Consider the following 16,399-nt stretch of genomic DNA (forward strand, 5'->3'; position numbering starts at 1 on the left):
TACATTTTAACATATTAATAATATATGTTTAACAATTATGTCAATTATACTTGGGATGAGGTTCGAACCTAAGACCTTATATAAATTAAGAGTATGTTAAGAATAATAAATAGTTAACGGAATATATGCTTAACAATTATGTCAATTATACTTGGGATGAGGTTCGAACCTAAGACCTTATATAAATTAAGAGTATGTTAAGAATAATAAATAGTTAACGGAATATTCCATTATTAAAGTTTAAACTAACGGAATTTAGGGTTATTTAAGGGAAGAAAATAATATAATAGAGGGTAAATAAGGAAAATCATTAAAAGATACTAAAATCAAAATAATATGAACCATTCATTTTAAGAAACAATTAGTAACGACATTTTTTTTGTTCCAGTTAAGGGCCTAACATTATTCGCTCTTATTAGATTTGTATAGATATGCAATGAATTGCAAACATAAGAATCACGAGAATTTAGAAAGGAAATTAACCAATCATTATTTATACATATTACAAAGCTAGTATTGCTTCTTTCCAAAAAAAAAAAAAAAATTCCAAAATTGTAAAGTTTATAAAATTCGCCAACCCTAACAAAGCTACAACTTAGAATTCGCCAAAACTCTCAAATATAATTCTGCTCACCGATCCCTTGCTTTTCTCTGTTTTCTTTCAATGGAGTTGATTCCCGGTCTTCCCAACGACGTAGCTCATGAATGTCTTATTCGGATTTCGTTTGATCAGTTATCCAAGGCTGCATCTGTGTGTAGAGCATGGAACGCTGTGATTAAGCAGCCGGAGTTCCGCCGCCGCTGCTGGAAAGCTTCTGCTCTAACCCGACCTGTCATTGTCATGGCTCAGATGATGGATGGTTTAAAAGAGTTGGATCCACCGTTTTACCGGCTCACGCTATTCGAGCCGGTGAAAAACCGATGGAGCCATATTCCGCCGATACCGGAGATGGTGGATGGGATGCCGGTGTTCTGTCGCGTAGTCGGAATTGGACCGGAGCTGGCGGTGATAGGCGGTCTCGACCCGGTGACACATCAGCATCTGAATTCAGTTTTCATCTACAACTTCTTATCCGCCACGTGGAGGCGCGGCGCCGACATGCCAGGAGAGGATCGGATGGTCTTCGGATGCGCGGCATCGGCGGACGACAGGACAGTGGTGGTTGCCGGCGGAAGGAACTGGGACAATTTCTGGCTGAAATCAACCTTGGCGTACGACGTGGCAAGGGACATGTGGACGACGTTGTCAGACATGTCAATTGGGCAAACCGAATGCACGTGCGTGTTCCATCGTGGCAAGTTCCACGTACTCACCCGCTATAACAAGGACACACAAGACGATTCCAAACAAATCGTCGAAACACTCGACCTTGTCACCCGCCAGTGGCGCGTAACCGACATAGTTACAGACTACACCATCATACCGTTTCAGTCTACCTATGTAGATATCGGCGGAGTAATATACACGGTCAAGGGAAGACGTGACGTGGTTGCACTAGTGGACACCACGTGGGTGTTTGTCGCAAAAATCCCAAAAGATACATTCTATGCGACATATGTGACAGGGTGGCCGGGGAATATGATGGTTATTCGAAGTGTAAAATATGGTCATGAAGCTAAGAGAGCTTATGTGCTGGAATTGAAAACTAAGAAATGGACCAAAGTAAAAATCCCAAGTGAGTATTGTGGCGGCGTTCAATTCAGTTGTTGTATACACATTTAAAAGGAACAATTTTATTTTGCCCTTAAAATAGCGTGACAGACACTCTTTTTTCTTTTTCTTTTTTGAATACATATGTCTTAATTAGATTATTTAGATTCAATGATTTACAATGTGTTACATTTCGTGTTTACAATATATTTTGGAAAGAACATATATGGCGAAAATGTGATGCATGCATTTCAATTGTTTTAAGTTTCTATTAGAGATTAGAGATTTGTACATAAGTATTTGACTAAAGTGGAAGTAAAGTTAAGTAAGCCATATAATGCTATGGCAATGGGTGATCGTGTGTGTGTGTGTGTGACGGCAAATTATGCTGTGCATCCGTATGCACCCTGCATGGTGCATACGGATGCAAAAACGACGTTGTTTTGCATAAAGTGCGCGCCATACTTTAAAAAAAAAATCAGTTTCGATTCTCAGCAACAACATTATGTTATTCATTTTTAGTTCATTCATTTTGGATTTTTTAGTTATGAAATTCTGGAAGTGTAGTTATGCAATTATGCAATTCTGAAATTGTAGTTATGCAATTCTGAAATTATAGTTATGCAATTCTGGAAGTGTAGTTATGCAATTCTGGAAGTGTAGTTATACAATTCTGGAAGTATAGTTATGTAATTCTGGATGTATAGTTATGAAATTATGGAAGTGTAGTGAAATATGGATGTGTAGTTATGCAATTCTGAATTATTATTTTTTAAGTTAGACGCCAAAACGACGTCATTTTTGCATCCGTATGCATTATGCATGGTGCATACGGATGCACAGCATAACGCTCCGGTAGAGACTTAGATTCTTCTTTGGGTGATACTGCTAAAAGATTATGAATATTTCAAAAAAAAAAAGGTTAAGTAAGAGAATTAAAGTCGATAGATATTAAATTGGAGGTATTTCATAAAAATAAATGAATAATATACTCTTTTTAGAGTTTTAGTCCCTTATTAATTTAAACTAGTAATCTATTCATGCTATGCATGAAAAAAATTAGAGAAACTACAATAATCTTTTAAAATAAAAACTTTATTGTATATATACATACACAGACAATGTACTATTTAGTATTTACTAGTGTGTTTCAAAACGTTTGAGAATTGAAATATATTTCTTTTTTTCATTAGTATTTAATTTCACTATAAATTTTTTACTATATTGAATTTGTTAATAATTTTAAATCTATTTAAAAGTCTCACTCAAACTATTTTTCTGTTCACATGCTTTACGTTTGAAAATAGACACAATATTAGTGCAATTTCACTATAAATTTCCACTAAACAGGATTCTTTTATAATTTAAATCTATTTAAAAGTTTCACCCAAACTATTTTTCCTTTCACATGCTTTATGTTTAATTTGGAGATACACACAATATTAATGCATTATATTTTTATTGCTAAAAAATTTGTAATATTCATAATGTCACAATATTTGTCTATTGATTGTCTATGAATCAACTTTTTCGTCTATCGATTGTTTATAAATCAACTTTTATGAAGTTTTAATAACACTTATGATCTGCTAATTTGCATTGTAATATCTACTCTTTAATTTAACAATAACGATGGAGTTCAAAAATTTGTATTTGACAATATATAATTTGTATTTAATTAATAAGTAAATTTTTTAATGCGGAATGAGACCAGTCAATTCATAATAACAATATATATATAAACAGGGCCGTATTTTAAGTTTTGGTGGCCCTGTTCTGGTAAATAAATGTGGCCCTTCCAAAATCACAATTTTTAAAATAATACATGCAAGTTTCGAACCTTTGACCTCGAAGTTAAAATACAATAAACACACATTCTTACCATATCTTCATGAAACCCTTTAAATTCAATTGAAAAAATTTAATTTTTATTTCTAAACTAGCTAGGTAAAAATTAAATATTGGACCTCTAAAATTTGAGGCCCCTCTAAAATTGGGGGCCCTGTGCGGTAGCCCAGCTTGCACAGCCTAAAATCCGGCCCTGTATATAAATAGTTATATTGCCACACTGAATGAATTTTGGTCAAAGATAGTATGAGATTGCCAAGCTACTTTGATTTTTGAATTCCATTTAATAGTGAGGATGGCAACTAGCTAGCTAGCTTGAATGCCCGCAGAATTATATACAATAATAATCTATCATGGGATATAAGGATTTTAAAATGTTGAAGTGAAACCAATTCCCAAGTAGATAATAAAGCTAGCATAGAGAGAATGAAATCAATGTATCCCATCAAAATTTTCTCTCGAAAATGCTATAGAGTTATATGTGGTGAACAAAGGGAGGAGGACATCTAGAAATAGGGTGGGTCTACCAGTTTGGAGACAAGTAGATAACCATATACTGTAAATCTATGGGTGTCCCCCTTCCTTCCTTTCTAAAAAAAAACATATCACCGCACAAATATGATAACAATACGTTGGGTTTATGGAATAATTCTGGAATGAAATAATATTTTAGATAACTGAAAATTTATATAGCAAGATTGTAGCCTTTAAACATATTACCACAATAAGCAATTAGAGGAGTTATTACTCTGTCTTAAGTCCCAACCAGAATTTAATAGGAGTAGTTACTCTACATAATAGTTCAGATATAATGCAACAAAAATAACCCATCAAAAATATATATATATACACAAGATATTTTTTAACAAAGTTAGAAAACATGTCCTACTCTACAGGACCACGCCCAAAACTTTTACATTCAAAATCAATTCAAAATTTTTAATCATAAATGATTAATTGCAGGTACAAAATATATCAATACAAACACACATAATTTTTGGATTAAGTTTCACAATGTAATATGCATGGACCCTGTTCATGGTATACCAATTGCATAATTTAAATTTAAATGTTATTGTCGACCAAGGTACAGTGAATCTAGGTCCATGTTAGGCAAATTATGCTGTGCATCCGTGTGCACGATACATGGATGCAAAAACGACGTCGTTTTGACTAAAAACGCGCATCCCACTTTAAAAAAGATTCACTTTCGATTCCCAGCAACAGCATTATGTTGTTCATTTATTCTCAATTTTTAGTTCATTCATTCTAGATTTTTAGTTATGAAATTATGGATGTGTAGTTATGCAATTCTGGATTTATAATTATGAAGTTATGGATGTGCAATTATGCATGGTGTAATTATGCAATTCTGAATTTATAGTTATAGATGTATAGTTATGCAATTCTGGATGTATAGTTATGAAGTTATGGATGTGTAGTTATGCAATTCTGGATGTATAGTTATGAAGTTATAGATGTGTAGTTATGCATGCAATTCTGGATTTATAGTTATGAAGTTATGGATGTATAATTATGCAATTCTGAATGTATAGTTATGAAGTTATGGATGTGTAATTATGCAATTCTGGATATATAGTTATGAAGTTATGATTTTTTTTTTTTAAGTTGACGTCAAAACGACGTCGTTTTTACATCTGTGTGCACCATACATGGTGCACGGCCTAACGCTACATATAATTTGCCGAGAATTTTGTGGGTTGTCAAGGTGAATCTAAACGGGCCACTCATTCATGGTTCTGGTATTAGGTATACAAGTGGGTCGAGTTATGGGTTATTTCGCCATATTTAAATTTTAAAAAGTCCAATAAAATTTGTATTAACAAGTCAATCATTATTGTATGCATCATCGACCATAGAAATTGTGTGGACCATATTTTATCTACTGTAAAATAATGTACATTATATTCAAGAAATGTATACTATTTTTATTCTGAGTGTACATTATATTATATAATGTACATTCAGTACAAAAATAATGTACATTTTTTTTTGAGAAAAAAATAATATACATTTAGTATATTAAAAATGTATTTTTTGTTATGCTCCACATAACATTGTGTGGACCATGATCCACACAATAATTTTTTAGAGTTGATTGAACTCGTAGACTTATAATGCTATTTTTAACTAAATGAAATTATGAGTTACTTAGGCAAAATTTTAATTATATTTATAGTTGTCAAAACGGGCTCAACCTGTCAGGTTGGGCCCATTTAATCCCTTTTTAGGCTAGTTGGGTTGGAGGTTTCTCTAACCCGGCTCAACTAATTCGTGGCGGGTGGTGAGTTATATGGGTTGGCCTGTGGGTTACAATGCTCTGTCGGGCTGGGGTGTGGGGGGCCCTTAGGGTTGAGATTCAATTTTTTGGAATAATTCTAATAAAAGTTAATAATGTTAGATCCTTAACTGAAATAAAAAAATGTCGGTCCTATTATTTCTTAAAATGAATGGTTCATATTATTTTGATTTTAATATTTTTTAATGATTTTTCTTATTTTACCCTCTATTATATTATTTTTTTCCCTTAAATAACCTAAATTAAGGGAATATTCCGTTGACAATTTATTATTTTTAACTTACTCATTATTAATTTATATAAGAAAGGTTTTAGGTTCAAACCTCATCCAATTAGAGTTGACATAATTATTAAACATATACTATGAATATTTTAAAATGTATTAAATATATATATATATATATATATATATATATATATATATATATATAATATAATATAAAATTTAACATAAACTTTGGTCAAATAATTAGTCCGACTAAATGCATAACATTCAAAGTTAAGCATCAAAGATTATAAATCAAGAACTTTAAAAATCATTTGATTTTTATGCATTAAAAAAATTAGATTAAGTTTTATTTTTTTTTTCATTTAATTAATCTTCTTTTGATTATTTAGATCAGAACAAAACTTAATATTTCAATTATACTTTTGCATTATTGGTATGATTTAGGTCGTTATGGTATTAATGTTTTTGTATGTATTTTTATAATAGTACAATTGTACATTACTTTACAAATATTATACTATTTTTTTATCGAACAAAATTGTTCTTACATCATTGGTAGACCTGCTCGATCTAAGAGCAACCACACCAATGCATAGTATGGGGAGATTTCAGCATTAATTCTTCTCAATGGGGATAATAACTAATGTGGAGTGGGGATATTGTGGAAATAATCTTCCTGCAAAATTGGGGAGAATGGCAGAAAAGGAAGAAAGAGAAAGAAAAGGAAAGAGTGGCTGCTGTGCGCGTTTCGCGCACAGCAGCCCGCCCACACGGGCGCGAACGGCGCGCCTGACAGGTTCTATTATTTATTTTTTTTCTTTTGTTTTTTAATTTTGATTTTTTTTAATTTTTTTTTCTCTTCCCCACATTCTCTCTCCTAATCACTCTTACATTATCCCCATATTCTTCCCAACTAATATGGATGCTCTAACTACAAAGTTGTTGATCATAAATACAATTATACCTGGAATCTAAAACGGTAAGACCATTTCCCAAAGAATTGACAATGTTACATCCCATTGGCTCTAATTGAACAAGTTTACACATCAGAATATATCAATGCATGAAACCTTCTAAGGAAATTTGTAAATTATTTTTTACTATATCATTATAACAATATTTATTGTAACTATAATATGCCATTAAACATTATATAGTTACAATATTTATTGTAACTATATATTTTGAATTATTTATTATCATCCTCTATTTACACGAATTGTAACAACTGTCATTGATAAACTCTTAAAACAATTTGTCCCAACAACGAATGTAAATTAAAAACAAAATTCATTGATTTCATTATTGTTGATGAAAAGTATGTACGCCACTTTATTACTCTTATTAAATTAAATAAATTAGTAGCTACAACAAAAAATAATACATATGCATTTAATTAATTTAGAATTAGATGTCTATAATGCATTTATTTTAAAAAAGGGAAAATTGTAATTTATGTCCCTCCATAATATGCCAATTATCAATGTCACCTCTGAATTATTAATAGTGTAAATGTTGTCCATCAATTTTTAAAACGGTACATATATTGCCCCTCTCGTACCATACGGTAGGGGCAATATATGTACCGTTTTGAAAAATGAGGTGCAACATTTACACTATGGGAGGGCATTATATGTACCATTTGGAAAATTGAGGGCAACATTTACATCACTAATAATTCAAGGGTGATATTTATAATTGACATATTATGGAGGGGCATAAATTAAAATTTTCCCTTTTAAAAAATTATTCATTATAAAAAAAAAAAAGAGTTAATTACCAAAATGGTCCCTTGACTATAGTGAAATTACCAATTTGGTCCTTGACTATTTTTTTAACCAATTAAGTCCTTCAACTTTAAAAATTTTAACCAATTTGGTCATCCGTTAGTTTGACCGTTAGTCAACGGTTAACTTGGGACCAAATTGGTAATTTCTCTATAGTCAAGGGACTATTTTGGTAATTAACTTTAGGGGTGGGCAATTCGGTTTAGTTTTCTCGAATCGAACCGTACCGAACCGAACCGAAGTAATATACCGAACAACCGAACGATATTGAATTCTTGTATACCGAACGATTCGATAAAAAATCCGATCCAATCTGAATTGTTCGGTAAAAAATTGAACTGAACCGAATACAGTTTGATTTTTTTAAAAATATAATATAATAATAATAATAATAAATAAATAAATAAATAAATATAAATAAATAAAAAGTAAATCCAAGTCCCTTACTGCTTGCTCTGTCGTTTAGCTCATATTTTCACGGGTATCTCTCGTAAATGTTTTATTTGATTTCTTTATGGTTTGTTATCAAAAGTTCTATATTATGTGTTATGATGTTTACATAGTCCATATCCAAAGTCTAATATAAGAATTCAATATCGTTCGGTTGTTTGGTATATTACTTCGGTTCGGTTCGGTACGGTTCAATTCGAGAAAACTAAACCGAATTGTCCACCCCTAAAGTTAATTACCAAAATGGTCCCTTGACTATAGCAAAATTACCAATTTGGTCCCAAGTTAACCGTTGACTAACGGTCAAACTAACGGAGGACCAAATTGGTTAAATTTTTTAAAGTTGAGGGACTTAATTGGTTAAAAAATAGTCAAAGACCAAATTGGTAATTTCACTATAGTCAAGGGACCATTTTGGTAATTAACTCTAAAAAAATTAAAAACAGATCTAATTTCATTAGTTATATTATCTTTATTTTCTACAATTCAAAGATTCATTACCTTCAAATTTATTAATTAATTTATTATATTCCATAAACATTTGGCAATCCAGTCAGCAAAAACTTGGAGTTAACCTGTTAAAAATGTTAATTGCTTTTTTTTTTTTTCTTCGAGTTCAATGGCTTATTTGGGGGTTATTTGAATTCGATAACTTAATTGATGTTTCTCAAATAATTTAGTAGCTTATTTGTACTTTATCCCAAATATATAAAACTAATAAATAATGTTAAAGGGATATATTAATATGTGGCATCCTTCTTTGGATACTATGGATCTAGCTTTATCAATTCTCTTATAAAATATAAAATAATAAATATGTGATGTCATTAAAAACATTTATTTTAAAATATCAAAAATTTTAGTTGAGCACGGCGAATAATTCAAGTTTTTAATTAGAGTTAGGCTAAAAACTTTTAAATCAAATAACAAAAAAGACCTTATAACTTATAAGTCCAAACTGATAAACTCGATGGCGTGACAGGGTAGCTTTAAAGTAACATCCCTATATATGCTCACTCTTTTTGGGTTGGTACAAGCTTTGTAGTACTTTATCATATTTTTGAGAGGAAATGTTGCAAAGACAACAACCTCTCTGTAATATATCCTTTCCACCTCAACGTAGAGAACTCATCAATCAAAAGAAGAAAATTTAGGTGTCATTTAGAAGAATGTCAATTTGTGCGGATGAACCAAACACCCCTAGCTTTATAGCCTACGTATACATTTTAGTTACTCATTAAACAAACATGACTAATTACTCACACGCCAAGTTTAATAAAAGTTAAACACTATTTAAAATTATAGCCTTATTTCTCGATGTTAAGTTATTTACGTATCTAAACAAAACACTTTAATTTACAGAAAAGTCACAAAGGTGAGCTCCATTACTTCGAGGGATTGTTTCACACTATAGCGGTGAGATTCGATCTCATATTATTGTTTTCAAACTTCATTCATGTGACCAACTGAGCTGCTCATACAGATTTGTTATTTGAATGTGTGTTCCAAGTAAAATTAACCTTGTGGTCATAACCGATAAAGGAGTAAAATGAGGTAATCCAATCTAAGTTGTACATAAATAACCAGTTCAAATTAAAAAGATCAATAAACAGGTTAATGGGCAGTTGGTACCGTAAAGTTACAAATTATAATTACGTGACTATACTAAGCAATGGAAAATATAAGTAGCTAAAAGAAAACAAAACTTGAGTTATTTCTCTTTATTTAAAAAAAAAAAAAAACATTACAAAAGTTGATTTGCTATTTCCAGTAAAATCTGTTTAAATTTCACACTTAAAACTTAAAAGACTCTTTGACGTTGGACGCAAGACAAGGTGACCCTTTTTCTTTATCTTTTATTCTTTTTTATTATTTAATAAAGATAAAGACAAACTTAGCACTGAAGATTACTCAGAAATATTTGGAATTTCTGATTTTTAATTACCGCAAACTATATATTGTCTTGTTTCGTCGATACCGCCGACAAAGATTGCCCAATGCCCTTTGCATTTTGTTCCATACCCTACATATTTCATTATTTAAAAAAGCAATTAATTATAAGATATATTTCTTTTCTTGTTATAATGTTAATATAAGTAGCTAATTTTCCCTTTTTGCCGGAGATTAGTCCTCACTTTTATATTAGGCCTTACCAAGTAATAAAATTTAAATTTTTACTTTAATTTTACATTTTTTTTTACTACCGAATAACAATTCCTTTAGTTCCTAATTTTTTCCTTGCAACCAAACGGTTTGTTAGAGTTTAATAGTTATAATTTGCTTTTAGAGTACACTTAGGCTCTGTTTGGCAAACCTACCTGAAAAGCTATAAGCTGGCAATTTATATCCTACACCACGGCGTACATTGCACTATGCGCCCAGATGCAAAACGACGTCGTTTTAATTATTTTTTTTTTTGAAATTTCCCGCCCCAGTGAATGGCAGTAGGCTTTTCTTTAAAAAAAACCCGCTGTTCAAGAATGTACATAATGTTATACTTGAATACACATAATGTTATACATGAATACACATAATGTTATAACAAAATATACATACTCTTTTTAAAAGATAATACACATAATCTAACATAATACATAATAAACATAAACTTTTAACATAATACACATCAACTCTTAACATAATACACACAAATTTTCTGATTCGGATGTACATAATTGTATAAAAATAATGTACATAATTGTATAAAAAATACACATAACTGTATGAACCAATACACATAACGTTGTGAACGAATACACATAACGTTGTGAACGAATACACATAATCTCAGCAACTTCCTACCGCGCCTCCCAACACGACTCCAAAACGACGTCGTTTTGGGAGGCGCGCGGCGCACAGTGCTATGTGCGCCGTGGTGTAGGATATAACGATTGCTATAAGCTAGGAGCTGATAGCTGAAAATGAGCTGAAAGCTGAAAAGCTATAAGCTCGGAGCTGAAAATTGAAGAGCTGTTAAGCTAGCTGTTATGATTGAAAGTGTTTGGTAAAATTAGCTTTTTGGTAAACTGATAAATGTAAAAAGACTAAAAAGGACATCTTCATAAAATTTAAATTAATTTGTTTACATATTAAAATTTAATAGTTTGTCTTCCAAAAAAAAAGTAAACATTTTTTAAAATAAAACTATTAGCATGATCATGATCTAGCATCCCATAATGAAGTAGAAATATTGTCATTGGTTGAAACCATATTGCTAATTTAAAAATAATAATAATAATAATAATAATAATAATAATAATAATAATAATAATAATAATAATAAGCTAAAGATGAAGGGATTGACGTGAAAGTTGGGATAGGGGAAGAGAAAGGGTTTTAATTCATAAGGTTAAAATATGTCATTACTTTAAAATAATAAGGGTAAAGATGGAAAAAAAGTTAGGAAGCTAGTAGCTTATTTTCAAAAGCTACCTAAAGTAGCGTTCCAAAATAAGCTTTTATTTTAAGCTAGGAGCTTATTTTGGGAACATTACCAAACAGAGCTTATAGCTTATTAGTAGCTTAAAATAAGCTATAAGCTCCTAGCTTAGCGTTGCCAAACAGAGCCTTAGTAACAATATAAATGCTATGTTTGGCAAATTTAGCTGGAGAGGTAGCTGAAAGCTAAAAAGGAGCAGAAAGTTGAAAAACTATAAGTTAGGAGCTAAAAACTGAAAAAGCGATTAAGCTAGTTGTTGTGCTTGGAAGTGTTTGGTAAAATTAGCTTTTTGATAAGCTGATAAATGTAAAAAGACAAAAAAAGATATCTTCATAAAATTTAAACATATTAAAATTTAACATTTCGTCTTCAAAAAAAAATAACATTTTGAAATAAAACTATTAGCATAATCATGACCTAGCATCCTATAATGAAGTAGTAATATTGTTGCAAATCTCCTTCATCTAATAATAATAATAATAATAATAATAATAATAATAATAAATAATAATAATAATAATAATAATAATAATAATATTTGTGGTGAAACTTGCGGATAAAGGAGAAGAGAAAATGGTTTTAATTGAGAGGTAAATGATGTCATTTCTTTAAAATAATAAGGACAAAATTGAAAAAAAAAAAAAGAAGAAGAAGTTAAGAAGCTAGTAGCTTATTTTGAAACGCTATCTAAAGTAATGTTCCAAAATAAGCTCTTATTTTAAGCTACGAGTTTATTTTGATTAACATTACCAAACGTAGCTTATAGCTTATTAGTAGTTTAAAATAAGCTATAAGCTCCTAAACAAGCTCTGCCAAACAGACTCAAAATACACAAAATACACCCAACAATAATATAAAATGCACCTAACGATATCATTAGTTGCATGCACTGAGTATGAAAATTATTCAACTCAAAGTTCACCTTTTAAAATTTATGATATTTTTTTAAAAAATTTGGTTTAGGGGTTCGCTTTTATGTATTTAAGAGTTTAGTTTTAGATTTAGTTTTCTAGATTTATCAATAGATATACTATGTAGTTTAATGGAGTTTAGGTGACGAGGGAAACCTACGAGGGTGTGTATTGATGAGTAAACTCCGCGTTATGATCTTAGTTGACAAATGACCACATAGAGGTAAATTACAATTGGTTGCTCAATATTGATCGGCTCAAACCAAGAAGGCCAATTAGATCATTCTCGTTGAGAGTTAAACTTATAATTAATCCAGTTAACAAATTGACCAACTTAGATGGATTTACCCTATACTATACATGTAAAGAGTTTAAATTAAGAATTTAAGAGAGCGTTTAAATTATTAGGAAAATTTTATGAATTTTATTAAAGTCTATGAAAATCTATACGTCAAACATACTTTTACTGACTTTTGAATACTTTTTCGTTGAGTTTCTACAATATTCTTACCCCAAAGACTGAATCCCCAGCCCTAAGGGCCCCCACCTCCGACCCGACAGAGCTTGTGGGAGGATGTAAATTGTTGGTTTTTGGGTTTTCGGGCCCAAGGAGGTCCAACACAACCTTGGTCGGTGGATTCACCTTTCACATGATGTTTATAGAAAAATAAGTAGAAAAATATAACTCAATGCTTTTGTACGTGGAAACCGAAAGGTGAAAACCACGGGCCTTTTTGGGCGGTGACAAGCCTAATTCCACTATGTATTTTGTAGGTGTCTTTGTACATACTTGTAGGGCTATTCTCTACACAAAGTGTTGTGTTTCTAATAATATAGCAATAATAATATAAGAAGAGTGATGGAATGGTGTGGAAGAGTCCTTCCATTTGTATGGATGAGTGGTGGAGCCTTCTTGGTATGTTGTGGAATGAGGCCTTCTTGGGAGAGTAGTTGTGGGAGAGTGATAGTAGTCTTCAAGTGTGTAGGAAGAGTGCTTGGGAGAGTCCTCCTATGTGTGTATGAGTGAGTGGATCCCCCCCCCCCCCTTTCTTCTTGTCTTCTCCTCTTTTTATAGCTAGCCCATCCCCAAAAGTGTCCGTTGGACCATTTAGTAGGGTAGTTAATAGGTATTAACTTGGTTATTAGTGGGGTAATAAGTGGGAGACTTAATAGGTAGCCTTTATTTGGGGGTTATGGATGAGGTAGATAAATAGGACTTTTAAGGGTAGATAATTAGGAATAACGGCTAGTTAGTCCAACCCTCTACCCGTGCCGACCTCCGGGTCGAGCCGACTCCCGGGCCAACCGACTCCTCGGTTTGGCTCGTATCTCTTTTGGGCTTGCTCCATTTTCTTCTTGGGCTTCCCTTCTTTGTCTGGGCTTTATCTCTTTTCTTCTTGGGCCCGAGCCCACGGGGTTCACACCCCATCATAAATCACGGTGACTCAATGGTTAGTAGGCAGGGCCAAATGCCGGTGCGCACAAGGAATCTGCCCACTTTGGACATAATTCCCACACTGCGCCGCGAGGTTCGAACCTTGGTTTCTACAATATTCTAAAATAGTACTCCGTATCATAGCTATTTATTAAGACGTGTAGTATTTCATTGTTGGTGCCTTGGTGAGAAATGATTTAATTGGTGATTTTAATTCATCGGTCTTGATTGATTTAGAGATTTTGAAATTTATTTTAGAATTGTAATCTTAATAATTGAATATTTTACTTCATAATTTCTTTTAAAAAAACGTAAATGTACTTTTTTTCTTTTTATACAAATAAAATTAATATATAAAAAAATATATTATTACCCAACTCTAATTGAGATCTTTTAAATGACATTGATATTAATTTTTTTTTTATATTTTTAAGTAACCTAAATTTACACTGACAATGATTTAATATAATTATAGCTTAATTAAAAAAAAAAAACAAAAAAAAACCAATATTTCTATTTTTTTAAATAAAAATATCATTTAAAATTTTTAATGATATATTTTTATACTATTAATTTTATTTTTTAAAAAGTAATAAAAATGAATTTAGAGAGAAAATATTAATTTGTTAAAAATTCATAAGATGTTTTTATCTTAACTAGCACGAATACCAAAGTCCAAATTGAATACTATTTTACTTTTTTTTATTTGTTTAGAAGTTTAAATCAAATAGTATTAGGACTTGTAAAAATTTGAATAGAATAATTCCAAAATTGTAAAGAAGTTTCTAAAAGTTTGGATCCCATACAACTTAGAATTCGGCAACCCTAACAAAGCTACATTGGTTTTGGCCCAAAGCTTAATAAAGACGCTATTTATTGTTTCCTTTCATCTTCAAGAACCCAACCCAAAACTCTGAATAAGTTGAATATTTTACTTCATAATTTCTTTTAAAAAAACTTAAATGTACTTTTTTTCTTTTTATACAAATAAATTAATATATAAAAAATATATTATTACCCAACTCTAATTGAGATCTTTTAAATGACATTGATATTAATTTTTTTTTATATTTTTAAGTAACCTAAATTTACACTGACAGTGATTTAATATAATTATAGCTTAATTAAAAAAAAAACAAAAAAAAAACCAATATTTCTATTTTTTTAAATAAAAATATCATTTAAAATTTTTAATGATATATTTTATACTATTAATTTTATTTTTTAAAAAAGTAATAAAAATGAATTTAGAGAGAAAATATTAATTTGTTAAAAATTCATAAGATGTTTTTATCTTAACTAGCACGAATACCAAAGTCCAAATTGAATACTATTTTACTTTTTTTAATTTGTTTAGAAGTTTAAATCAAATAGTATTAGGACTTGTAAAAATTTGAATAGAATAATTCCAAATTGTAAAGAAGTTTCTAAAAGTTTGGATCCCATACAACTTAGAATTCGGCAACCCTAACAAAGCTACATTGGTTTTGGCCCAAAGCTTAATAAAGACGCTATTTATTGTTTCCTTTCATCTTCAAGAACCCAACCCAAAACTCTGAAATATAATAATCTGCAATATAATTCTGCTCCGATCACTTGCTTTTCTCTGTTTTCTTGCAATGGAGCTGATTCCCGGTCTTCCAACGACTTAGCTTTGAATGTCTTATTCGGATTTCGTTTGATCAGTTTCCAAGGCTTCATCTGTATGTAGAGCATGGAAAGCTGTGATTAAGCAGCCGGAGTTCCTCGGCGCCGGAAAGCTTCTGGTCTAACCCGACCTGTCATTGCCATCTGTCAGTCAAGGTTTAGTTTAAGCAGATTGGATACAGTGGGTTTCCGGCTCACGCTATTCGACCCGGTGAAAAGGCGTTGGCATGATTTTCCGCCGATACCGGAGGTGGTGGAAAGGATGCCGGTGTTATGTAGCGTGGTCGGTATTGGGGCGGAGCTGGCGGTGATAGGGGGGTGCGATCCGGTGACACGGCGGTATCTGAATTCAGTTTTCATCTACAACTTCTTCTCCGCCACGTGGAGGCCGGCGCCGATATGCCAGGCGAGGACCGCCTGTTCTTCGGATGTGCGGCGTCGGAGGATGGCGGGACAGTGGTGGTCGCCGGCGGACGGAGCTCGACCACTACCTTAGCGCTGAAATCAACGTTGGCGTACGACGTGGCAAGGGACACGTGACGACGTTGTCGGACATGTCAATCGGGCGATACGTGTGCACGTGCGTGTTCCAATGTGGTGAGTTCCACGTCGACAGTTGTCATACCACTGAAACACTCGACTTTGTCACCCGACAATGGCACGTAAGCGACCGTGACATATG

At 31.8% G+C, this 16,399-nt stretch overlaps 1 protein-coding gene across 1 annotated transcript in view; it reads left to right on the top strand.

The window, feature by feature from the left end:
• The first annotated feature begins 642 nt into the window (after positions 1-642).
• LOC109166894 (F-box/kelch-repeat protein At1g80440-like) overlaps positions 643-16,399 on the top strand; it is a 22,903-nt gene continuing 7,146 nt past the window's right edge. The window contains exon 1 of the mRNA XM_019315794.1: positions 643-1,481. Coding sequence (XP_019171339.1) covers positions 665-1,481 — 817 coding nt within the window. The 5' untranslated portion in view covers positions 643-664. The remainder of the gene's footprint in view (positions 1,482-16,399) is intronic.

The sequence above is a fragment of the Ipomoea nil genome, unplaced genomic scaffold (genome assembly GCF_001879475.1).
Source record: "Ipomoea nil cultivar Tokyo-kokei standard unplaced genomic scaffold, Asagao_1.1 scaffold3119, whole genome shotgun sequence".
NCBI lineage: Eukaryota > Viridiplantae > Streptophyta > Magnoliopsida > Solanales > Convolvulaceae > Ipomoea > Ipomoea nil.